This window comes from Phaethon aethereus (genome assembly GCF_964289735.1).
Source record: "Phaethon aethereus genome assembly, chromosome: 5".
NCBI lineage: Eukaryota > Metazoa > Chordata > Aves > Phaethontiformes > Phaethontidae > Phaethon > Phaethon aethereus.
The window spans coordinates 14,600,163-14,628,139 of NC_138579.1; the positions used below are offsets into that span (position 1 = coordinate 14,600,163).

Here is a 27,977-nt window from a genome sequence, read left to right on the forward strand (position 1 = left end):
TATAATAAAATATGTCACATCCAACCCTCTAAAAAATAATACTTATGCATTTCTGTGCATATTTTTATGTTTATTAATCTGTCACATTTTACTATAGTATCTGCAAATTTTTTACTTTGAACACTTGAACAAATGAGTAGTAACCACTTTTAGTTAGACCATCAAAACTCCATCAAGTTCTCCGAGAACCCCAAGTTCCTGTTTTGAAGTAAAAGTTGTCCAACGAGGTTCCAAGTATTTTCATCATTATACTCAGCCAAGCAAGTTAGACAAAAGAAAAAGACAATTTTCTTTTTTTCTGGTATGACTACTCAAACCCTACTGTTCCCCCACTTTCTATTGTTATTGCATTTAAACCTCCCAAGATTCCTTACCTTGACTAAACACTGGTGCCCATTTAGCTATTTACTGTATTGTTTCACCTAGTTGCTGTCCAGGCACATTGAAAACTCTGCCAAGTCTCCAAATCCAACATTCCAGTTAATGGAAGTCTAGCTCACTCAAAAACAGAATTACAGTCACCAATTCTGTGACTCTAATTAGGTATACCACCTGTTGTGGCATTATGTAATGTCATCACAAATCACTGTAATTGAATGCAAAGTAAAGGAAACTTGAGTTTATTTAGCTTCCAATTTCTGGGAGGTCAAGAGGAACTAGGACTGCTCTGGACAACAAAAGAAAACAGACTATGCTTACAGATCATTTTCTGCCATATTCTTTCTTTAGGACCACTATTTTATTGTTGCCCTTTCTATTACATGGGATGTACATATTATCAGGTGTTAATAAAAGGTCAGTGCCTGTACAATACATTCTACAACTGAGCACCACTTTCCGTAACTGAACAGGCGAAGAAATTACACTGAACATCAGCATCTGGCAGTATTTCTCCAAAAAAAGTGACTAAAATGGGTTTAAATTGATTAACACTATTAAATCACATCTAATATTTGATACTACATGATTTCATTACAGCTATACGATACAATTATACAAAATGTGTTAACATCAAAGAATACAACCAAAATTAAGATAGCAAACAAAACCTATATAACTTTTTTTCTTTACAGGAAAATACTTTTGAAGTATGCATGTAACTGCCCATTCTTTTAAAGAAAATCTACCGCAAGCAAGTTATCAACCTCCAGAAAAATCACACATAGCATTACTACGCATATCCCCAAAAAGTGTACAATATGCACACTTGGAAAATACAAAATTAAAAAAATTGTAAGCAACAGGTGAGCTTCATATTTATAAGAATGTGAAAAGAAGTCCAATTTTAGCACTGTTGTATAAAGAATTGTCTTTTTTGATGCAAGTTCATGAACTGACCCCTCCGGTTGGGGCCACACTTTACAAAACACCGTGTTCTTGAAACGGGATTACAGAGCAAGGTAGAGCATCTTAGCAACGTCACCTTAAAGTTTTTTTTCTGGTTTTTTTTGCTTTTTATTTACTACTTATCAAAACACGTCCTTTAGGTTTGTAGGGTTCTTTTTTTAAAATTCTTTCCTAGAAACAATATACAAAGGGGAGGCATATTTATTTCCAATTCATACTCCTGTAAGATGCTTTGAGTTCAAGAACTTTCTCCTCCAACTTTCACTGGTTGTTTTTGGCCTTAGCGTGTGTTAAGATGTGAGATTTCAGGTTAGTTGATTGCGCAAACTTCTTATTGCAGCCGTCAAATGGGCAAACATAGGGCCTGTCGCCAGTATGAATTCGCACATGTGTGCGTAAATTGAAGTCCAGTGAAAAACGCTTTCCACATCCTTCAAACGTACACTGTTGAAAGGAAAAGACACACTCCATTAGCTAACAAAATAGTACTCATTAGAACAGTATTCTTGAGATCACTAGAGTGCACAAACATGAAGCTAGATGCTGAAGATTATTATAGGTGAACCTGTGGGCATCACCTGTAAATGCCATTAAAAAAATTAATACTTCAGGTTGTTTTACCATGGTACTGCATCTATTTTCAAAGAGGGAAATAACTTCCAGTTTGCAAGCGTGTTCACTAAAAATACCTTCTATGGATCTGAAACAGTATTTTGTTTATGCTGCACTAGAAAACAGAAACAATGTTTCATGTCAGAAGTTCCCCCTTTCAGCGATAATTTGCTAAGATTTGCTCATTTTACCAGCTTTGCTTTTAAGATAGGCTCAGAATACAAAGGGCAGCATGTTTAGCAGTAAATACTTATGATTTAACACACAGCAGATCCAGCATACGCATCTAAGTGAATGCCTGAGGACTGCAAATCAAGTTTCTGAATTAATTTATTATTAAAAAAAAGCAACAAAACTTATGTATCTTAAACATGTACTGGAGAACACAGATATGCTCAAGACTATGAATACCTGTAAAGAACATTTATAAGGAGTATCATAGGAAGTAGGCAGGGGACATCTGGTGGCAGAAGCTCGCATGACTCGATATGAATGGAAAGAGATTCAGTGACTACCATAATTTTGCTGAAAACTGACTAATACTTGCTACTGAAAATTAGTATCATGAGTCAACTGAGCAAACAGCCCCAAGTCTCAGTTGTCTACAAGTGCCAAGTTGAAAACATGATGAGGAGAAAGAGACATCTTCCTCATTCAGTAGTAACTGCAGACTTCATTTTTAAAGTGGGTAACTTTATACTTTGGAAGGTATCTCCCATGTACATACAAGTTGCTAATTTCTAACAAAAGCCCACGCAAATAGTTCAACGATAGCCCATAGCTTAAGGGGACTTTCAGTTTTTAAGGTGATCATTCAGTGCCTCATCTGATTTTAGAAAAAACATAGTATCCCTGAAGTCATATATACGGAAGCTGGTTACAGTCACAGTCTACAGGTTTGCCAAATAAATCGTGGTACTTATGTCTGGAGGTTAACAATACCTGAAAGGGTTTCTCTCCGGTATGAACTAGCTGATGTCGCTTTAGTTTTGAGCTCTCCACAAAGGCCTTGCCACATTCTGCACATACGTGTACTCGAGGGCCATGAGTGTGCAGATGCTTCCTCATGGCAGAGTTGTCCCTGAACATCTTTGTGCAGCCCTTTAAAAGAACAGTGAAACTCAATTAGTAGATAACCTAGTTCTGATAAAGAACATTTTATCTGCTACAGTACAAGCATTTAAAATGCTTTTATGTCCTGAATACTTTCTTAAAAGTTGGCCCTGAGAAGGGAAACTCTTACATTTACTTAAAAAAACAATACAAAGAAAACTAAAAATTTGAAAAGCTGACCAAAAAAACCCCAATCCCAAACAAAAAACCCTCTCCTCAGTATTATGAACCATGTGCAGTCAAATGAATAATAGGACAGTCTCACGGAGGAGATGCAGCTCTGATAGAAGCAAATGAATAAACCAAACAAAGGCACTTACAATTTCAGGGCAACAAAAAAACAAAAGAGAGAATGATAGTTCATGGATAGCTATGGTATATTCTTCAGTGTGCTATATTCTGAGTACTACAGTACTACAAGATAGGATATAGTCTCTACTATACCACAGATTATTCTCTGGTACCAATTTGTATGTGCACCACTCTACCTCCCAACATTGTTCTCTTCCTTCTCTGTCCTTCTCATTCCTGAGAAGAAATGGAGCAAGAAAGTTTCTAGCATATAACAGCTTACAGAAACTAATTTGTCCAAACTGGCAGCAGCAGGTTGATCACTAACACCTTGAGATATAAAGATATTGCGACTGCTTCTACAGTTTAAACCTACAAAGTGATTAAGGTAGGAGAATCTCTGAGTTAGTGCCAACTCAACCTAAAAGCAGAAGATACTCACATTAACTCAGGTACAGCATCAGAAGTCTTAATCTGAGGTCCATGCTGCATTGACACAGGAATACTATTTTTGATTCCAGAGTACACTTAAGCCAGCAGTGACCTGAAGCTCTCTCTACCTAACCCTTCTCTACCTTTTTTTTCCCACCTTTTAGTGACATCAATAGACATATATCATGTATGTTTTATAAATGTCTTCCTCAAGATTCAAAATCCCTCACAAAATCCTATTAACAACTGTAAATTCTACTTGTACTCCAAGTGATGCTGTTTAATTTTAATTTTACATAAAACTAGTCTACCAACATCACTGTGTTATGAGGCATCAAATTTGACAACAGAACCTAAAGGAACATTCAATTGCTCGTTTTAAATTCCAGAGGCTTCTTCTTTGGAAATTACTTTTTTCCAAAACTAATAACCACACTTAAATATGCCTTATTTCTTAAAAAAAGTGAGAAGTGTCACTTTCAGGAAGAGTTCACTCTTCAGGCACTAGGGTTTTTTTGGCTAATTTAGGAAGTTTTGTGCCACCATTCACTGCACATAACAAAACTGGTCGGGGCAAAGCAGCACCAAAATAAACATACCATTAACTTTTTTTGCATTTATTTCAAAGTCCTTGCTTGCCTCTGAGAGGAGCAGTTATACCTTCTACAACATTTTTCTTTTTTCAACTGAAGTCATAAATGCACAAAGCCTAGACACACTAGAAAAGAGAAAATGGAAGGACAGAATATTCTTCCCCCCCCCCCCAGCTTCAGGTGAAGTTGAGGCTATGAAAAAGTAAATCAAAGAAATGAAGGCAGCATTCCTCGATATTGTAAGGAGTAACTGTTCCTGTGTCTCTACATACTATACTAAAATAAGAACATGACATGTGAAGACTTGGAAATCAATATAAGCACAAAGAGGAATCCAGCAAACTCCTTAGACTATGTCTGTCAGAAATAAGCCTTCTATTCATGCTCCCTAATGTGTATTATTAGCTATCTGCCCTGATTATTTGCTTAGGCTCACACTTATCTAGACCAGAAGTCAGCAAGATTGTATTTGTCTTTTTTCATTACAGACTCAGTTAACAGAAGCTCTACAAAAGCTGGATAATGCAGTAAAGCTAGATGCTACCAATCTAGGTGACTGGCAACACTTATTCAAGACAGAGGCTTCCCCACTACCAGTGGATTAGAATCGTATCTCCAGGATGCCTCTCTCTCTTCCAAGATGATGCACCTTCCAGCTCTGTGAAATGTTAACTCAAAATCTTCCAATAATGCTGACTTTGATGTCTGCATCATACATTGCTGATTCCTGATCTAGACTCCAAATCTGTCAGATTCCAAGCAGAGGATATATAGATCTTAGGAACGTACTTTGAACAGCTTTCAGAACATTCTTTCAAGTATGTATTCTTGGGTGGCAGGAAATCACAACAGTAAAACCAGCATGTTAGGGACTGTGCATCATGGTTACCAGAAGATTAGGGATGCACTAACCTTAAGACAAGGAATGGGAATAATATATTATTCAGGGAAAGGTTTTTAAGGAAGCCTCTAAAGAACGATAACTAAAATACAGTTAACTGAGTGTAGTCTATTAACAGTAAGATATTTTAGTTATTCATTCTCAAGAGAAAACATCAATACAAAATTCTGGTCTACAAATTACTACCAACTCAGAAACTGAGCACTTCACTTACTTTGTGAGGACAAGCTATCGTTCGTGGAGCATCATCTTCTTTAATTTTTCTTGGTTTCATTCTTTAAGATAAAAAAAACCCCACACAAATTAGTACAAAAAACATTAGTAGACAGTTCTTCTCCTTCAACTGCCTACATAACGCGCACATTTATTCGATAGTATTACATGCATCAGTAGTATCCAGTTTAATACTTTCAAAACCTTCATAATAATTACAGTATAATTCAGCATTTGGAAAGTTCAGCTTTTACAACATCACCTCTCAACATCACCTTAAATACTACCGTCCTAGTCCTTTGATGATGTGGAAATAGAGGTTTTTTTCTGACATACTAATCGTAGCTAGGAGCTTTTGTTTGAAAACTCAGTTTTCGTTGTGCCAGTACCCATGTGGCCTATATATCTTCACTTCCTTTCCATCCCTGCACTGGGACATGAAGGACAGAGCAGCCCCAATCATTCTTCAGTATTTTCACCACACAAGACTTCAGAAGAAAACTCTACGGAAGCAAGGAAGGCAGACAAGTTGTGGAAGCTACATAGACAGTTGTAGACATCTGTTATAACCACAGAAATGGCAATTATTCTTACTTTAAGCTACTGCGCACATGGATTCCAAACTTGGCAACTGATAAGCAATCATCTATTTACTCTTGGCTGCTGATAGGGATCTTCACCACTACTTAATGGGCACCATTAGTCTCCAGCGACTACACAAGGAAGCCAGCAAACTACTGCTTGCATGTGTTAGGTGTTTCAAATACAGTAATATTTCCTGTAGAAAAGTTACAAGAGTCCTGCCATAACAACCACCTGTCTGAACATCAGTGAAGAGTCAGTTGTGGACACTATTCCAGGGAAGTGCACTGCCCTTTTACCTATCTTTATTTCTCAATCCTGTAGTGCTGTCTTCAAAAAAAGATCAAAAAGAAATGGTTTATCTCTACCTTATGGTGGAAGTAGGCAGGTGTAAATAAATGCATCTCATACAGCTGAAGATTCACTTAGATAAGTAATGAGATTTTGCACGTTCCAAAACCTTGCTGTAGAAGGGGAGCTAGTCTGTTTATGTGAGTTCCTGAATGACTCTTCCTAGCAATACAGTACAAGATAGTCCTGTATGATAAGGTAGCTACATATCATATCTGTAAGTTAAACTAAAGTTTTTCTGGTGTACACTCTAGTCTCAACTGAACAGATATGAGTGGCTTGAATTTAACAAAAGAATTAGAATTATTAGAATTATCAGAATTACTATTCTTAAGGTTAAGAAGGAGAGGAGTCTGTTGCTATCCAAGACAGTTTTAACCCCCATGAATTCAGTTCCTGGAAACAGATATAGAAGAACAGGCTTGGGGAAGAGATTTCCAAGTAGTGCATACGTGAATTTTTTTTACAGGCATTTTTAATAAGTGATCTGAGACTGGCTAAACAGCAACTTCTAAACATTCAAAACAATTCCCAAATGTTGTAGGGAAAATAAGCTAAAATCCCTCCAATTTGACCGCATAAGCATTCATCCAGCCTTCGTTGGCACTGTCACATTCCTATGTATATGGCTGAAATTTGCTGTTTCACCTGCCTCCTTCATGTGGACAGATGAGAGAGGACAGCAATGGAAGGCCTTGTGAGGTGGAATTAAGGCAAGGACAGTGAAAAACTTTCCTGAGAAGTCCTGAAGGCTGGAAAATCTCCTTACAACCGCCAGAGGATTCATATGTGATGAAGAAGTCTCCTATGGCTCTGTGGGCTACAATTTGTCCCTCCAATAACCTGATTCCTCTCAGTATTGTAGATGTAGCCCAGTTCAAGTGATCACTTAGGGACTACAGCACGTGACAGTTAGCCACTTCACAGACACGACATTAAAACCCCAGGATTTAGAGGCTGCATTTGTTCTTTTCTCTAAGTGGACGCTTTAAGAAACTCCTGCTGGATCAGCATCTCCAGACTATACTGAATACATACAGTGCTAACTGAAGAACACTGCAGTCTCATGCAGGGTTAAAAATACAGATGTGACAAATGTATGGAAGCTGTGGAGTATCATACCCAAGGAAGCTGTGGAGTATCATATCCAACAATTCTCTCATTTACAGATACCAACAGCTCCCAGAAGATGGGTGTGAGGTATTTGCGTTGACAAAGCTCCTCTTGCACCATCACCAACAGCATACCTAAACATTTCATAATTTTAGGGGCAGAAACATCTTGAACATAGCAAACTACATCTGTTCCTGTAGACCAGCCTCTTTATTATCTTAATCTTCCTGATAACTTTTCTTTTTCCAAGATTACAGACTTAGATGACCTTATTGATTAAATTTAATTTATATATGGAATATAGAATGATTGTGCTGTGCTGTGGTTAGTTTACACAGCCTCTTTGAAGTATTAAACACTCAAGTCCAAATAAGTAATTGGGATTAACTGACTTACTACACTCTCCAGTGACTTTCTAGACTGATAGTACTACATGTACTGAGGCTATAGGAAAACACACACAAAAGTTTTCTTACAGTACCCCTGCAAAAAGCTTTCAACCACTCTTTGCACGGGATTCTCCTTATTATGTCTCTACAATTTTTACAAAAGAAAAAGGCAGAGAGCTGAGCATCTGTTATGCCAAAATGGACACACAGAAGAATGGTTTGACAAGACAGGACATGAGATAACATAGTGCCGTGGTTTAATGCCATTAGAGAAGAAATACCCTTAGGGGACAAAGCTGGTGCCAAAAACACCTCCTTTATTTCTAACTCTATCAACTTGTTAAATGTTGGCTAAGTCATTCCCCCAGCCCCGAAAAACAAAGCAAAAGAACTTCTAGGCCCAAAATCTGTGTCCGTGACACCATAAGAATGGGTAAAACCACTATGTTCTGAAGTCTTAACTGACTACCTGTAAAGGGAGAGACTAGACAGAAAAGGAATCACTAACAAGAGATGTGGTAAATAGCAATAGTGGGCCTGCATTTTTTACACCTGAGTCAGGGCAACCCCCAGTATCAGTACATGCTGGGGGATGAAAGGATTGAGAACAGTCCTGCTGAGAAGGACTTGGGGGTACTGGTGGATGAAAAGCTGGACATGAGCCGACAATGTGCACTCGCAGCCTAGAGGGCCTATCATATCCTGGGCTGCATCAAAAGAAGCATGGCCAGAAGCATGGCCAGCAGGTTGAGGGAGGTGATTCCGCCCCTCTTCTGCGCTCTGGCGAGACCCCACCTGGAGTACTGCGTCCAGCTCTGGAGCCCTCAGCACAGGAAAGATAGGGACCTGTTGGAGCAGGTCTAGCGGAGGGGCACAAAATTGATCAGAGAGATGGAACACCTCTCCTGTGAGCACAGGATGAAAGAGTTGGGGTAGTTCAGGCTGGAGAAGAGAAGGTTCTGGGGAGACCTTATTGCATCTTCTCAGTACTTAAAGGGGACTTATAAGAAAGATGAGGACAGACTTTTTAGCAGGGCCTGTTGTGATAGGACAAGGGGTAATGGTTTTAAACTGAAAGAGGGCAGATTTAGACTAGATAAGAGGAAGAAGTTCTTCACAATGAGGGTGGTGAAACACCGGCAAAGGTTGCCCAGAGAGGTGGTAGATGCTTCATCCCTGGAAACATTCCCGGTCAGGTTGGACGAGGCTCTGAGCAACCTGCTCTAGTTGAAGGTGTCCCTGCTCATTGCAGGGGGGCTGGACCAGATGACCTTTAAAGGTCGCTCAACCCAAATTATTCTATGATTCTATCAGATCCCACAGATCACTGCATTATATTATATTTGTAACTCTTGTGTCTTGTCTCTGGTATTAAGTCAATCTTTGAGAAAGAAATGCTGCAACAGTGTCATCTGTAACAGGCTGCTGAAGTAGAGTGAGAGGGAAAATACCTCAGGCCAGTGTAGTCAGGAAGCTTCTAGATCAGCATAGTCAGGACGCTTGAGGAAAAAAAAAAAAAATCACAGCAGAACTGGATGGTCAGACATGGGACAGACTAGAGCTTCAACATACACTTTACATTTTTCAGTATCTGAGCAGGCGCTTAACATTATGAGTGTCCATTCTGGAATAAGCTGATTTTTTAATTTCAGGCTTTGTTTCTAAAGTGAGGAGTATCAGCCCAGCAGTACACTGGAATGTAAAAACATTTAGTCCCTATGGACTACAAAATGACAACAAAGTTTAGCTAATAAAGGGCTAGATTTTAAATCTTTTCATTTCTCCCGCAAATATGGGAAAGTGGGTGACTTAAGCTTAAAATATAGAAAAAGACTATGTATAAGCACAGGGTTCCACAGGCAACCAAGCTATTCAACCAAGCAGAAGCACACCCTTCAACAGGAAGGGGCAAACAGTGTCCAGCTTATATGTCAGTGCCACAGGCAGCAAGAAGCTGCTGGGCCCGTCATACACTTGGATTAAAGGCATGAGGGCATATAAACCACAGGCACAGCTATGACAGATCATTTTGTCACAAGTGTCATCTTGCTCACAAGGCTGTGGAATCCATCTGGACAATCACTCAAAGAAGAATTTAAAGACTTACATATTCAAATGTATTAGAAAAAAGATTTTGGTCTTACTTTAAAATTAACTTTCTGCAAAAGGAGACCAGACTAGAATCTGGGCTGTTGATCTTAATTACACTGTTGCAGGTAGCTCTTGCTGGTGGTTAGACTTTTGGCTCCCACCCAGTAGAGCATCTCTACCAGCTCCGTCCAAGTTTTCTTAGCCTGAAACATTAATCAAAAACAGAACTCTAACACATACCACTATTTAAAACAACTACAGACACACACATTAGTACCTGGGTGGAACTTTTGAAACAGCTGCCTTTGCAGAAAGTCAATTTACATGACAAGACCAGAATTTTCATTTCTGCAGTGAGTTTATACGGGCCATGCCTAGTAGTAGCAACTGCTAAAAACTAGCAAGTGTACCTTTTGGATCAAGGCACTGGGACTCTGCAATTAAAGGCTAGGTCTGTTAACTTATATTGGGGGGTGTGGAGAGAGAGTATGGGAGACAGCAGAGGCAGCAGGAAGGTGCGCAACCCAATAGCTTCACAGAATGAGCCTCCATAAAAGCACTCTCTCTTATACACGCATAAAGAAGATTGAGTGAAATCACTGATATTAACCACCCAGTTCCTGAAAGTAACAGCTAACCACCTCCTTTCATCTACCCAGCTGACTGAAAGAACTGTACCTTGACAGAACCAACCCCCACTCCAAACCTCTGTCCATCTTCACAACCTATTATCTTGAAGATAGGCCCAATTTTAAAAGTTAGCCACAGAAACAGGCTAGGAATAAAGGAAATCTGTAAGTCAAAAACAAATTAACAGTATAGAATTTCCCTCTTATTCTGTCATCTCCTTTTTTTGCCGCTGTTGAAATTCTGCGTTCTCACATCCTTCCTTCTCCCTCTATGCATAAATCTAACCTAAACAGCATTACTGTCTCACAGGCAATTCCTTTGACACATCCTAGAGGTCTCTGATGACCAGCAGTGATATTCACCTGTGCTGATGACCTCATCCTTAAGAAGAGTTATAAGCAGAGGAAATTATTCTCTATCAAGTAGCGTCACTGCCACTTCTGATCTGTTCCCTCACTCTGCCCTTGTATTGCCCTGCTGAGCCAGAAATAACATGAGTGTCATGGCCCCACACTGCTGCAAGAATTCCTTTGTGCTGAAGAACTCCTGAAACTGGCTAGACTGGCTTTTGGACAAATAGACAAAAGGGGAGTGGCACAAGGTGTCCTAGGAATCTATCTACAACCAAAGAGCCCACAGCCAATGTCTTACCATGCTTTGGTCACAGTTATGTAGGAAAATGTCATAGAAAGAAAAAGTTCTCTCTCACTCCGAGATTTTGGCAAAAATAATGATTAGTTTCGTTCCAGTTACAAAGAATATTATATGTGTAAACAGAGAGTGACTTTTTGCAGTGTGGTACAGAGCAAGAGATTTCCCCTCCCCCAGAAGAATACTTTGGGTAAAGCAATTGTCATTTTACTGCCCTTTAAGCTTCTCTGTAACAAGAACAAAACGAGTACAAAAGCGTACACCTTATAAAGAGGCCTAAGTCATAAATGTAGGTGACCAGAATGCTTTGTCACTTTCAAGAAGGGTGTCTGATTTCAAATTCTAATGCAATTTCCTCTCCTTTGTTTTCTATCTGGTTTGGAAAGTGGATAGAAAGGGCAGTCCTTACAACGGCTCTCCTTCAGAAAAGGTACTAAGAACAGGAGAAGATAAAGCCACAGAGTGTAGTTTTTACCACTAGGACCCATTGCTGTGCCCATTTCCCAGCCGTATCATCCTCCCCTTTTATTCCTTCATTTTACTGATGCCTGTATTCTAATGTCTTTAGCCAGTTCAGTCATCATCTGTCTGGAGGGTAAGTGGGAGAGAGAGGGGAATCGGGGATATCCTTTTTAGTGGCTTTGTTTGAGGGAAACTTGCCATATGCACCAACTAGAATATGCCTGCTACTTCCCCAAGCTTTTATTACCAAACAGTTATGACTTCTTCACAGCTAACTACAGAACCACTTGTCATCAATTTCAATTTGGATGAAACATTTTATTTCACTTGAAGGGATTCCCAGTGTCCCAGTCAAAGGTATCAAATGGGAACATGGTAATTTATTAAGTTTTATTTCTTTCTTAGCAGATCATTCACAACTAATGTTTCACATTGATAGGATTGTCTAAGAGAAATGCACCATTTCTTCTCTTTTTTTATTGCATTTTTAAAGCATACTGGAGAAAATGCTGGAATCCTACAATAGAATGAATAATTTGTAAAAGGTGATAAGTTGCCCAACCAAGTATAATTTATGGTCATTTGTCTACACATTACTGAACACATCTTAATATTCTGACACAGCTTGTTTATTCACAGTGTTTTCAATAGTTTTAGAATGTATAAAAGCCTTTCCAGGAATAACTATAACAGTTCCAGTTAAAGGATCCGGATTCCTGCTGCATGACTCAATGACAAAAGCACTAAAAGAAGTAGTGAAAGACAACTTTATCGCAAGAGACAGCGTAACTGCTCACTCTGCTAGTGCCACCTAGCTGCCTAGCACCAGTGCTGTCCATTGCAGATGCTGAATTACTACAGCTTTAAATTTTATTTTATAAGAGCTGCAGAATTACAGAGAACTTCAAGTACCAAGTCCACCCCGTCTTACCTCTCACTAAGCAGACCATGATCAGAACTCCAGAACCTTGCCTGAAATCTGTTACCACTAGAATTCAAGCTTTGCCCACTTAAACTTAACCTCGGAACTTTGTTCCCAAGAATCAATGCAAATGTCTCACACAACTTATCCTTAATCAAAACAAGATGCATGTTATAAACAGTGAATCTAGCCTGGTTTTGAGTAGCTAATTTCTACAAGCGTATAGAAATTTCTACAAATGTGTGTGTGTATATGTATATATAAAAAATTTCTACAAATGATTCCTCCAACTACCTTATTGAAGATAGGAAAGCAACCCAAAGTAACTTGCTCTCAACTACACAAAATAAACTTAGAATACAATTTTACTTTTTATGCTTCATTATATGTGGACTGTGCACAATTATTTTTTCCAAGTCATCAAAACACAAATTTGTTATTCAAAACCTTACTCAGAGCACATTAAGCTACTTAGTAACTTTAAAACTAACAGTTTCAACTTCACATGCTGCTCAAAGTTTTCAGAATACAGCTATTGAGAATTTCAAAATTCTGAACTGTAAAGCAACCAGCAATGCTGGAAACTTCCGGAGAATTTTACACTAAAACACATTCTTTATGCATGAGCAATTGTATACCTGGGACCTCCAAACCCAATTCCAGTACATGTAAACCCAGTTGTTCTTCCAGTTTGCCATGCAAGGTTTCTAAAGATACTGCGCACAGCAATCTAGATGAACAAGGCAATTATCGGTATAAAAATAGGTTTCTAGATACCAGTGCTTGAATTCATGTTACTAGCTAAAAGGAGTCCCTTCAAGATGCTTCACCGCAAGAGGACCAGACCTTCACAAGCAATATTCAAATATTAATACACCCATATTCTTCAGTCTCAGCTATACACAATCACTTAAGATCCGACATACAACTAACACAGTTTTCTTTTTAATTCCCCCACCTTCCTTGTTTTTTTTTTTTTATTTTATTTTAAGGCAAATGACAGTCATTGATTCTGACCAAGAAATCAAAAAACCTTTCTTAAAACAAAAGATGCTTGATTTTTTTTTTTTATATCTGCAATTAAGCTGTCAGAACAATTTGTCAGAGATTTTGGGCAACTTGGGGATATTGCTAAAGGTGACATCCCCACAAGGTGCTTACTCTACCATCATATATTTGTCTTAATCTAACGGATTACATGTTACCTGCTGTACAGAAATATATTAAGAAGAAAAGAGATTGTATGCATAGAACTCAATCCTTCCACCACCTGCTACAAATTCTAACTCTAGAACATTCTACCATAAAAAAGTGGAAATTTTAAATTACTGCCAGTTGCCACTATTTTCTCAATAGAAAACTAACTAAAACCCAAAAATGCAGTACATTTTACAGTATTAAGACATATGCAGATAGATGTGATAGAAGCAATGTGGTCATTTCAAGGAAACCAAATCCTGGCAACCATTTCAAGTATTCAGACCAATCTGGAGAAAAATATGCAGTATTTGCATGAAGAATACTCCACGAGAAACTATTTTAACTTCCTAACAAAAAGATTGCTATTCAGTACTTAAATGTTTAATTGAACCAAAGGTTTCATCATGTTTTGAAATAACTGAGAATACCATTCTAAGCACATGATAAGCAGAAATGTGTAAATAATGTTTTAGAATTAGAGTATATACAGAGTATCACTTAAACATTTGCTTTCACAAAAAAATGTATTAACCGTTCAACAGGTCTCAGAGGAAAACACGGACATTTTGATCAACAATACTAAAACAAGTAAAAACAGTATCAACAACTAGAACCACCCATTGCTTTAGATAAAACCCTGTCTTCAGTTGTTCTTGATGTGGTTTCATACATTTCCAGACCAGACAGCCTGAAGCAGGGAGCAAGCCCTGCAAAACTATTACTAGGAGCCTTGAAATTCCACAGTTCAATGGATTTACTGAAAATAATTGTGGGATGAGGCTGTTCCGGCAATCCTCCAGTACAAACGCACTGGAGAGTAACAGAACAAGCTTGTAAAAAGCAGCAAGATCAAAAGAGGTGAAAAAACAGTAAATGCATACACAGGACACCAAGATCTACCCAACTGAGAAGCCAGACCAGAACTTGTCTCAACAGTCCCTGCCATCTAGGAACTAGCTGAAAAACCCCGTGGTAAGAAAAAAAAACGCAACAAAACACAAACACAACAACAACAACAAAGAAAAAAAAAAAACCACACCAAAAAAAGCATACTTCTCCCTCTACTAGCTGACCCAGGAAGTAACACCATGTGACCACCCACCTGCTCTAAGTGTCAGACTTGTGCACCAGAGCTCAGAAGAACAGCCAGCTGGTAACCAAATGAAAATGAGTGTAGCTTCATATATACATTTTGCTTTCAACATGGGAAAGCTTTATTATAGCAGCTGCAGGAAGCTAGCAGTTGTGCTCAAATATTTGGAGACACCAGCATTGATGCAACCCATGCACCGAGTGGAGGAGTATGCCTCTGGTAATTACAAGCACATACACAGACAAGGTGACCAAGTAAATGTTGCAAAGGCAACCCTAATGTCACACCTTCCAGGTGCCAAAGCAGACTCCTCTGGTGACCTTACGGTTGCCCTGAGCACTCAGTACCAGATCCAGGGTACTCTGCGGAGGGAAGGGCGGGAGGAAAGGAACACATGACACTTTCAGTACTCCACCACAGAACAGAGCTTCACCTCTACTTGAAAGTAAAAGTCACGTTGTAACTCAGGTCAACATACTGACACGTAAACGAGTTACAATTCTGATTCACTAAAGGAAAATCCAAGCAGTGTAGTTACCAATTGTGAAACTGCAATTATCAGTGGCACTGGAAAGTGACTCCATTAAAAAGAATTTTAAGACCTAAAGCTTAAGAAGCAAGAAGCAGGTGAAAAAAGAACCGTAAGTGGCCTTACAAACTAAATAGTGTAGTCTAGCTTTCTTGTACTAAACAACATGAATGCAGCATTTCACTTATCGGATCCTTTGGTGCTGAAGAATCTAAGACTACTCACAGGAAAGATACATTTTGTCATGTCAAAGACTGAGTCTATAGATGTATTTAGGTCCTGTCTTACTCAACAAGAACTAAAGACAAGAAGTTATGGAAGAAGTCACTGCTGAATATAAAACTCAGTTATCTTAACACAGTATCAGCTACTCTGTTCTGAATTAAGTCCCATGTTTCAGAAGATGGAACAATAAGCCATACTAAATCTACTATTTATTTTGCCTAATAGTTCCATAATTAAACCAGTGAAAAGAAAACCATTTTAGTTTAAAGATCCTTTCTTCCTACTTACCTAGCAAATTCAGCCAGTTGTTTGGGGTCTGAGAGGTCAATGCCAGGTATTCCACCAGGAGGAAGTTTCTTCCCTGTCATGTACTCTGAGTAATCTGGAGGAGAATTCTCTCCAATGATCTGCTCTTCCACCACTGTTTCATGGTCAATATCTTTTTTATCATCTGAAATACATAAAATACTGAATTCAATACATATTAAAGATCAAAAGAGCATGTAAGTTATTAGGCTGCATCTCAATACAAACTCACTATTGCTGCACACTTAAGAGTAGACTGCACTTCCAGATTTCCACTCTAATTGTACAGTGCAAAAAGACATCCATATAGCTAAAAGCATGAAGAACACAGAAAGAACACAGTGTATCAGAAAAAAAAAGCAGGAGTCACATATCTACTTAAACACAAACAACTAAGGAAATAAGTAGAACAACCCTATGAATGCTGGCTGCATTTGAAAGATAACGCACTTTTCCTGAAAAATGCCTAAATATTTAATTCCCTTAACCTCTTCAAGACTAACCTCCACCATACCCACTTTGGATCTCAACAGCAGTGAATAACCAAGCAGGTCTACCAGAGGAGTGGCAGGTACTTACCCTAAGATGTTAGGACTACTGATCTTTACTTCAGACTTCCTTGACCTCCAACTGGAGTGTCACAGAGGCACAAGAAATTTAAAAATAACTGCTAATGTGCTTTAGCACCTGCCCATGAAACTAAAGTTTTTCAACACTTGCAGACAGGTCTGAAAGAAAGCAAAACACTAAACAGTGTGTCTCCCTCCCAAGGGAGCTTCTTTCTTCCGTGGCAGAGGCCAGCTTAAGCTCTTTCCCACTCTACTATGTAAACAACAAATAGTGATCATTCAGAGCTTTGATCTGCATGCCAGTTAAGAAACTGCTATTTTATCTGCTCTGGAGCTCCCCCTATGCATTTGTGCTCAAGGACTGCAGTGAAATCAGGTGGAAGACCTGCTGTTGCTGTCTACTCACATTCAGACTTTAGAATATGCCAAGACTGTACAATATTTTCTCTCTCCTCTTTATATTTTATAACTGAAACCAGAGAGACACAAAGCAGACAAGAGAATGGAAACACCCACCTATGTTCCTCACTGCAGTGCTCACACCAGCAGAAGACAGACACAGCACCTAATCTGTTTTCAACCCTCAAACACACCTAGGACAACGGACATATATATATGTATATGGTTGTAACTACTCAGCTACATGTTAATGAGCTTGCCACTACACTACTTCTCCTACTCTGTGTATGGGGAGCAGATTCTTCAAATCAGTTTATACACAAGAGGCTTTACAAAAATAACAGGAAGTTTTATTTTACAGGTAGTGTTTAAGGAATGGAAATACTACTTCAGTCCTACCACCTTTAAAAAAAAATTGTAAAAAAAGGTAGTAAAACATAAGGCAGAAAACAAATGAGGCAACATTTTTTTCTTTTTTTTTTTCCCCTTCTCCCCCTCCCCCTAAGCAAAAACACAGGAAATAACATTATTCATTACTCAGTAATTTAGGTTAGGAAAGAGAGGACAAGACATATGTGAATAAAATAAATATACTAAGGGGAAATTTCTATTCAATTTGTAATGCCTGCTTTTAATGTTTGCCACCGAGCTATTTCTAGAAATGTTACTGCTAGTTTGGGGTTTAATCTGATCCACCAGATCAAATAGCAGCTCATGTATATGTTCCATGGTGAAAGAGGAAAACAGACTCCAACACTGCAAAGACAGAAGTGTTAAAGAAAATCATATCCAAAACATTAAACTGGAAATAAATTACAAAATTGAATTTGTACAATTTTTTTATTCTAACCTAGTTTTGCACTTACCACACTACCTTTCAGCCTTTACCAGTGCTTTAAAGAAAGCAACTGAATTTACCTTAAGCAAGGATTGTATGGTAAGGTTTACGGCACCTGCAGGAATTACAAATTCAAGTCAATAAACTTCCAATTTGGCAACAATTCATTCTTCCAAACAGAAGCTTGAGGAAAGATATTTAGCAGTGCCTACACAGGCAGAAAAGCTTATGAAGCTCAAAGAGCACAGAACTTCTGGAAAGCTAAAAGCGATGCCTTCTCCGTTCTGTGGACTAGGAAGGAAATCACCTGCCTTCAACGTAGCCATTTCAACAGCTACCCAAAACTTACAGTTTGACTGTTTGATGACATTCGTAACAGAAACAAGTTTTCATTTCCTGCCTCAGATCGGATGCATGAGTCAACAGGGAAATTTTGTATACATTCCTTAAGATCTTCTTTCCTCCCATAGCGTAAAGGCTTGCTATTCCACAACGCTTTCTTGCTATTTGAGGGCCAAACTGAAAGCCAGTCTTCAGTGCCTTTACTTCCCTAAAGCCCGACAACAGAAATCAATCCCACAGCTTTTGAATTCCACAGGCTATTTGGAGTAAGACGTGAAAAACTACAAACATAAGGCTTTGATACAGTAGAAAATAAGATAAAGTATTGCTTCATATATTGACAGTTATGTGAAAATAAAAAAACAATCAAATTTTCCTATACAAAACCCCTGTATCTTTACAGAAGCACACACCTGCAGTTTTAAAAACTAATTTAAACCAAAACAACAACATACAAAAATTACATCAGGCTAACGTTGTTCAAGACAGAGGACCTGGTTTACACCAAAAGCCAAATACTTTTCAAAAGCAGCAGCAGACTTCAGTAGCTCTTTAGTATCCAGACCATCCTATGACATTATCAAGTCACTGGGAAAAAAAATCCCCATACAATTCTTTGGAAGAAGTTTGGAAAAACTCTACTGATGTCCACTAGGCACCAATTTATCACAAGTTTATTTGTGATCAACTACCAACCCAGACTAGGCAGCTCAAAGTTTGGAGGCTAAAGTCCAAGCAAACTTTCACTCAGGCTGACAAGCTAACCGATATTGCAAACAGGGCAAGTTGACTGCTTGATGTTTTCTGCCTTCAATTCAACCCTGAAATTCTAGTGACACCTCCAGAGAAGTACAGTACAAATAAGGCATAGTAACTCCATGCAGTTTATGCCCATTCCAAGCTAAATATGGATGCCAACCATGCAAGCTCAATACAGAGCGAGCCATGGAATCAGTCAGGAAAAGGAAATTAACTGCTATATACTATCTGATCTGCTTTGTTTTGTCCCTTAAAACCATTTGAGAGTAGAGCAGACTGAAATACAAGGCATTCTGCTTAAGTGCGTATTTAATGCTATTCTTACAGATCTAATGCAGTTTTCTGTAAGGAACCTGGAACATGATTTTAGTCCCATCTTCTAAAAGGTATTGAAGATCTGAATGCATGTCAGTTAGTTAATCACTTTATATTCACAAAAACAGGCACTACCAGTCACAGCAATAGCTACATCCAATATTCATCTATCTCATAAAGCTGTAAAATACTAACTTGTTAGAGACACCACAGATACCCCCCCAACATCCTTCTATGCCAAACTGCATTAAGATACTTAGTCTAAATTGGTCTATGTACCATTTAGGACATACCCAAACAAATCTTCATGTTCAATGTCCCTCCCTCTCCACTTCTCTCATGCCCTACATATACAGGCAATATACATCTTGAACTGGATTCACTTCTGCACTTCAAAGCAAGTATGTCAAACAAACTTTTTTTACTAAGATCAGTGAAAATTCAGCCTTTTTAGCCAGCCTTATCTTTTGACTACCATGTAAAATATATTTCTACTGGTGAAATAACCAGAACTTTTAAGAGTACCAAGCCCAAGTACCAACTGAAGTAGGAAGAAGCCAGATTATTGGGATAAAACTAGTAACGGCAGATTCCATGTAACAGTCCAATGACAAAACACGGTAGAATCTGTTTCCCAAGACTCTGTTGATTACTTTTCACTTTTATTAGCACACTTTCTCCCATCTCTTGCAGCTCTACTGTTGCACTGAAAATCCACCCACCTCAGAACTCATTATTTCATGCATTTCTAGAACAGCAGTTAGCTCCAGCTGACATCTCTGGAACTCCCCAGCTTTATATGACGACTCCCTTAACTCTTAACCCAAGAAGTCCTGTCAGTATTTCTGCCTCAGTTATTCTTGATTTTACCCATCATACTCTACTTCTAGATCCCAAATTCTCTCAGTCATCCTCCTCTATTACACAGCAGGGAAAAACACATTGTTATTCAATCAATTTTCCCCTGTGGAAAATAAGGAGGGCAAAAGGGAGCTCAGAAGGTACACTTGGTAGCAAAGCAATGAGACCTAATCATATAGCTTCTACCCCAAGGTACCAAGTTAAAAGACATTCTGCTTACCAAATAAAAGGATGAATAACACTTAAGCTGAATTTTTTTTTTAATGATCACACGGTTAAACACATTTGTTTTTAGGAACCGCTGAAATGCAATTACACGATAAAGGATGTGTTTGGCAACTGTGCAGTACCAAGGCACTGCGGTAACAGCTTGGTTATTGCTACCACATTGCAATCTCCTCAGGCGAATTAGTTCATTGGTCATGTTTGGAAGCAAAGAACCATAATTAGCTTGTTAAATAATACAGTTATTTAGCAGACACTTCCGAATGTTAAATTCCATTTTGCGCAGTATGTCATTTTTTAACCTAATCGGCTGCTAGGTTACTTTCCCTCTGACGTGCCTTGCACACAGATGGGAGAACAGGTTCTTCTTTCCCCATGTCACCCACCTCTTATTTCACACCACTGAGACGTGAACTGACAAAAACACTGCATATATCAATAGTCATCATGTGACTTCAACATTTGAGAGACACTGAGCTGAAGCACTATAACCTTCTGAATCATAAGCATACAAGTGACATGGACCTCTCAGGGAAGGATCCAATAGCAAGTTTGAAGATTCTAGTTTGAAGGTGGGCTAAGAGGCAACTTAATGGAGACATTTTAAGTGATGAATCACATTCATGTATTTCATTTTCAAAACTGAAAAGATATTTAAAACAGCTACAGGAAAATATCTACCTTATCCTCTAAGGTTCACTGGCAAAAATGTCAGGGCAGATTCAATGCTTATGGATACCAAAAGCCTACACCATTGTCTTAATCAGAATCAGATTATCATCTGAATATTTTGAAGGAGCTAGACAATCACTTTCTGCCTGCATTATGAAAAATTAATATATAATTGAAAAAGCTCATTACCTGTCATCACAAATAATTCTGGCCATCCTTGATACAGACCCACAACTGAATTAAATGACTCGTCTATCATTTATACTATGTAAAACAGCAGGTTATTACTTTTCTCACTCCTGCAATCTGATGAAGTCAAATGAAAACCTTTCTACTTTAAGACATAAGAAGTTTTTTTAAGAGGTTTTGAAAAACCTCTAGAAACCCAACATGAACACCCAGAGTTTCCAAATATGGGTCCACAGCACAGGCTTCCTGGATTATCAGGAATCATTTCCAAACCATACACTTAACTTCTGCATCTTTGTCTTTCCCATCTAGGAATAGGCTACTTCAGCAGTTTAACATCTGTGGGCAATGTTCAGTTTGGTCGTGCTACTTCAGCCCTAAGCTAGCAGGCTATCTATGCTAACAATAATAGTTCAAGCCAACATCTATTCCAGGTTTGAAAACTTGACAGAGTCAAGAGTCATCACCTACAAGGAGATGTAGTTACACAGATACATTCCCTCCCCCCCCCCCCATTAAGCCTTGAAATTCCAGCATTTCAGCACCACCCTCCCAAACATTCCTGCATCTAAGAATTCATTTTACAAGCACAAATTGACAAAGTTATTTCTAATGATCTTTCCTCTCCCCTGTCACTACTGTGTACCCAACCTGAAGACAGTCACTAGAGGATGATTCAAGTTGAATCTACCAAGGGCACAAATAAATTCCGCTTCATAAAAACAAATTTGCCTAGTACAAATTGGGGTGTCTCACTTGTAGACCACCATTGACTATATACATTATTTCCTAAATCCATTACAAGATACCCCAATTAAAATAATAAGGATAGATATTAGACAGCATAGAGAAAGCACACTACAGGAACATAATTAAAGTATCCACCAAATGCACCTCCTCAACCCTTTTAGAAAATAGAACGCCTTTGTTCAGTTCCTACTTTCACATGTGAAGAAAGACAAATAATTCCATTCTGAAGATCTGGAAAGCTAATCTGAACTAGAACAAAGCATTCCTGTTTCAAACTAAACACTTTAATTAAGTAATCATGGGTCACAAGTTTGATATCACCATAGATACCAAGGTGACAAGAGAAGTTATGGTAAGGCTAAACCGTTGCCAACAACAGTACTACAACTTCTAAGTAGCCACGTAACAACACAAGGATTGTGTAGTCCCCTTTAATCACATTGCTATATATTTCACAGATTATTTCTACACATTTCAAGAGGTGCTACCAGACATGATGCACTCATTTAAGAACAAAGATTTATGACTGGATAAATTTGGTACCACCCGTGTACAAGCTAATATAGCAGCACCAGAAAACAGAACCAACTAATTAATTCACATTGTCTTCCCACACTGTGGTGACCAAAGTGCTGTTGTTCCCAATTCAAATACCCAAGAACAGCAATATAGGGCTCATTGTTTTATCTTGATGCATGGGCTTATTTACTATTTACCTTTTGATAAAGTTTTTGCTGTGCATTTAAACCAAACAGTCAATTACATCAGTATGCAAGCAAGTCTTTAATTATGTCAAAATACAGAGGCAAAACTATGTCTTTGTTCAAAATAAGGTATGCCTGACTCTGCAGGGAAACTTTAGTACAACAACCCTTTTGCAAGCCAGTAGTTTGTTCTGGGTTTGTTTGGGGTTTTCTTCCCACAGTTTTGCCGCTTTTGGAATTTTTCTGGCAACTGCCCCCCCCCTAAAATTTAAAAAAACACAACAATGAAGCGTCAGCATTTGACCACTTCAGACCACTTCCATAACATTCAGTAAGCTGTGTAAGAGGCATAAAAGCCTACTCTTAACTGAGCCGGTTATTACCAAAGAAATCTTTCACAATGAGGGTGATGAAAACCTGGCACAGGTTGCCCAGAGAAGTGGTAGATGCCCCATCCCTGGAAACATTCCAGGTCAGGTTGGACAAGGCCCTGAGCAACCTGCTCTAGTTAAAGATGTCCCTGCTCATTGCAGGGAGGTGGGACTAGTTGGCCTTTGGAGGTCCCTTCCAACCCAAACTATTCTAGGAGTCTATGATTCAAAGGCCGTTTGAAGCTGAGGGGGACCTGGGGGTGGTATCTGTGGGTGTGTGCACATATGCATACAGGGAGAGGAGGTCAAACTCTAATACTTTTCTTTCACCTATGTATTTTGTGTTTTGTTTTTTGGGGGGCTTTTTTGGCATTAGAAGTCAAGTCAGAATAAGTATTCTGCATCATGGATATAAATGAGTTGAATGTAGCAAAGCAATCTGATCTCCAGTAAATTACAAGTGGGTATCACTCCCATTGAGCTTGCATGGTCACGCTCATAAAGAACAAAACCACTGAAATCAATAGGGCTACCCTAATGTAAAAGTTGTGCACACAGGAAGAGAATCAAGTGTATTGATTACATACATACTTCACTTCAGTCATGTAATAATCAACATGCAGGAGCTCTAAGGAAACATCCGATCAGGCACTCTGAATTTCAGAGTGCAAATGCATGCTAGAAATTGTCAGTTGATCTCAGCAAGGTCCTGTATCCTGCCAGCTTGAGTCGTACATCCACTTGCACTCAGCTATCTTAGGTAGCTTCCACAAACCAGAAGACTGTATTAGTTTCTATTACCTTTTTTTCTTTCTTGGATGGTCAATTCCAAGGAAAAAAAAACGAAAAACACAACACAGCAACTGGATTTAATTCAGGTTTCATACAATCATACAATGAAACATATAAAAACCCATGCTACTAAGCAGTATTTGGGTAACTCAAAGTTCTTTTCTGTTCATCAAGAAGACAGGAACTTTGATCAGACTCATTAAGCTGTCAACCAACTATATACCACAAGTGTCATATACCCTGTCAAACTTGCTAAGTAGTCACCTATATTTTAAAAGAGAGTAAAAATCAAAATCACCATTCTTTCCATATTTCCAGACAAGTGAATTCAGCCATCCAATACACTTTACCTTCAAACATTGCCCTTTCTAACAGCTACTGGTCATTCACAAGCATTACAGAGAGCAAACATTTTTATATTACATTGGAAGCTTAAACTATCTCTATCTCACTAGACTCTTTTGAATTTTTAAAAGAGCACAACAATGATGACACACAAGACCTATTACCAACCCACTATTCAAAGACCACACACCAATTTAAATATTGCATGAACTCATAAAATCTGACTGCTTTTTTTTCCCTGACACTTACATAACTTTAGCACAGAACTTTGACTACAGAGCCTAGGTGCCAGCAATACATTTTTTTTTAACAAAAAAAAAAATTATAATGTGCCACAAGTAACACTTTTCAGCTGACTAAAAAAGGCTCTACTCTCTCCCCCCACCCCCTATATTAAAGGAAAGGATCAGAAAATCGTGGCAGATAAAGTACGAGGGCAAGGCAAGCGCATGTCAGGTTTATTCCAAGCCCCGCAGACACTTACGCACCTTCACAACAAGAGACACTTCCACAAAACCCCCCCAACCAACTCCTAAAAAAATGTATGCAATCTCACACAACGCAGACTCCCTGCACCTATTTAAAGCTTTAGACCCGGCCGAGGAAAAGCTGAACGGTCTCCAAGGGTCAACCAGAAATCGCTGCTTTCCGCGGGACGGAGGCCAGCCTCCAGAGTGCGGAGCCAGCCCGCTCGGCTGCCAGACACCGGCTCCTGACAAGGGGGTTTCTGAAGGGCCGGTTGTTTGCCGCCGCCCCCTCCGACGCCGGCGAGAGGCGCGGGCATCCCCGGCGGGGGGCGAAGAGGCGCTTCCCCCTCGCCGGCACCGCGGCCTTCGGGCGGGGAGGCCCCACCCACGCCCCGCCTGGCTACCGCGGCGGCCCAGCGGGCCGGTGCCGGGCGGCCCTCGGGCCCACTCCCACCGGGCGAGCTGTAAAACGGTATTTCGGGGAGATCGCCGTCCCCAGGCCGGGGAGAGCCGGCGGGGCGGGCGGCGCTGGGGCGGGCGGCTCTTCCCCCCACACACACATAACGGTCGCGGCCCGGGGCACACGCCTCATCCGGGGCCGCCGCCCGCGTTCGGCATTAAAATGCGGCCCAATGGGGCCGCGGGTACGCGGCGGCAGCGCAGGGCGAGAGGGAGAGGAGCGACAGGCGGGCAGCCGGCAAGGCAGCGGCGGCCGGGGAAGGGAGGGGAGGCGGGCCGGGCGGCAGCAGGCCGGGAAACGGGGGAGAAGGAGGACAGAGGGCGCCGGGGGGCGGCGGCCGAGGGAGGGAAGGGCGAGGGGCAGGCGCGGAGCGAGCGGCGGGGCGCCGCGGGGAGCGGCGGCGGCGGGGCGGGGACGGGGGGAGAAGCGAGGAGGCTGGGTTCGCCCCGCACCCTGTGCCCGCCCGCACACCCCGCCTCCCCCTGCTGCAGAAACTACGCCATTGCGGCCTAGTCCTGGAGCCAGCGGCGCGCTGCCTCCCTCCCTCTCGCAACCCCCCTCAGCCGCCGCCATCTTGGCGGCCGGCGCCATCTTTCCTTCCCCCCGCCGGAGCCGGGCAGGAGCAGCGGCGGCAGCAGCGCAGACCCCGCCATCTTTTCGGGGAGCCGCCATACTTGCCCTGGCGATGAACATGGCGGCGCCCATCACACACATCAAAACATGGCCTCCCTTCAAAACAAAACTGTCTGAGCCGAGCCGGGCAGCCGCCGGCGCGGCCTGGGGCCCGGGGAGGGAGGGGTCCGGCGCGCACTTACCCGAGGCCCACATGGTGACCGAGAACTCCCCCTCCAGGGTCTTGATCTGCACCTGCTTCTGCTCCCATTTCCTGCCGCCGCCGCCCTCGGCCCCGCCGCCGCCTCCCCCGCTCAGGTAACTCTTCTTGCTGCTCTTCTTGCCGCTGCCGCCCTTCTTAACGCGGCCCCCTCCGCCGGCCGAGGAGGAGCCGCCGCCTCCGCTCTTGCTGCCGGCGGCGGCCACGGTGACCAGAGTCTGCTCGATGTACTCGTCCTCCCCAGCGGGGGCCGGCACCGGGATGAGGATCTGGTCCTCGAAGCCGTCGTCGGCCCGCAATCCGTCCGAGTCGTCTCCCCCGACCACCTCCTCCCGGGTCTGCACCAGGATCACCTCCTGGTGGTGATGGTGCAGATGGAGCTGTCCCCCGCCGCCGCCGGCCGCGCCGCCGCCCGCCCCGCTAGGGTCCCCGTCCGAGACCAGCGGCTGCAGCGCGATCATGGGCTGGTGGTGGTGGTAGTGATGGGGCGGGTGGTGCGGGCCACACTCCTCGCAGCACTCGTCCTCGTCCTCCTCTTCCTCGTCCTCCTCGCCGCCCACCACGGTGGTCTCGATGGTCTCCACTGGGATGGTCTCCACCTCGATCTCGTGCAGCTCCACGATCTCGGCCGGCATCTCCGAGCCGTCCGTGGCAATGTACAGGGTGTCTCCCGAGGCCATGGCGGGGCGAGGGGGGGGAGAGCTCCGCGGGCGGAGAGGGGGCTCCGGTCCACTCCCCTCGGCGGATGGTGGGGCTCGGGCTCCTCTCGCTTCCCTTCCTTCTCCTCCTCCTCCCCCTTCCACACAAACACCAGCTCCTCGCAGCCAGCGAGAGGGAGGCAGCCAGCCGCCAAATCCCGGCTACACTCCCTCGCGAGACTTCCGCTGCTGCCGCCGAGACGGACCCCAGCCCCGGGAGGCCGCTGCCGCCGGGGCCCGCCCCCCCGCCGCCAACTGGCCAATCGCACTACCTGCCGCGCCCACGGCTCACCCAGGCGAGCGAAGTAGCCTACGGGGGCGCGCCGTACTGCAGCGGCCCGCCTCCGTTTACTGCCGCCGGCCTATCAAAGAGCGCTGCGACTACAGAGCGCGCCTCCCGGCGCTGAGCAGCCAATCGTCCCGCGGCAGTGTCACCACCCCCTCCCCCCACCGTTCCCTCCGCCCTGTCCCTCCTTTCTCGTCCCTCCCCGCGCGGAAGCACCGCCCCGGTCCCGGCACTCCGTCCTCCCCTCCGCCGGGGGCGGGAGCTGCCCTCGTCGAGCGCCCGTACGCTCTGCCGGCGGAGCAGGCCGGGCGCGCGCCCCGAAGCGCCGACAGGTGGCGTGCCAAGCAGCCCGGCCGCTAACGGCTGGCGCGCGGCCCTGTCGGCGGCCGGCGGGGGCGGGCGGTCCGGCTGCCAGCCCGAGCGGGGCGCGGGGCGCGGGCCGCCCCCCGCTGGGGGGTAAAGGGGCGCCGGGGCACGGCTGGGCCGGGGGCGGAGGGAGCTCCGCGCCTAAAACACGGACCGGGAGCAACGGCCGCGTCCCGGGCGTGTCCCAGCCGGCCGGCGGGGTGAGCTCGCCCCGCGGCAGCTGGCTGAGCAGCTGGCCCGGGGCCCAGCCCTGCCCTGCGGGCCGAGGGCTGTCAGCGGGGTCTCGCCGAGGGGCGGGCCCCAGCGGAACGCCGGGCTCGGCCTGCGCAACCGCCGGAGAAGCCGTGGGAGGCTGTGGGCAGGATCGGCTTGTTTGAATTTCACAGTTGAACTGCTATTGGTATGGGGTGTTTCTCCTCCCCTTTTTTTGGGGGGGGGAAGTTATCAACACTGCTTTCGCACGGACGAGTTGCTCGCGTTTAGGAGCGCTGGCAGCGGGAAGGCGGTCTTAAGTCACAGCCGGTGGCGGAGATCAGTAGCCAAGTTCATGAACTCAGTTACCCAGAAAGCAGCGTTTAAAATAAGTGATACGCTGTAATGCAATCACTGCACAGAATTCCGGTACGTGCAGTGATGCCCTCATTTAAAATATAATTATCATGTGCAGTTATTGGCCTTAATTATTAACACA

The 27,977-nt window shown here is 42.4% G+C and overlaps 1 protein-coding gene across 1 annotated transcript; it reads right to left on the reverse strand.

The window, feature by feature from the left end:
• Window positions 1–1,430: 1,430 nt before the first annotated feature.
• Window positions 1,431–26,616, reverse strand: YY1 (YY1 transcription factor; the record flags this gene model as incomplete). Its single annotated transcript, XM_082000028.1, has 5 exons — window positions 1,431–1,791; window positions 2,902–3,060; window positions 5,504–5,564; window positions 16,029–16,191; window positions 25,920–26,616. 5 exons carry the CDS (start codon window positions 26,614–26,616, stop codon window positions 1,609–1,611), a joined length of 1,263 nt encoding a protein of 420 aa, XP_081856154.1. The 3' UTR covers window positions 1,431–1,608.
• Between the last annotated feature and the right edge of the window lie 1,361 nt (window positions 26,617–27,977).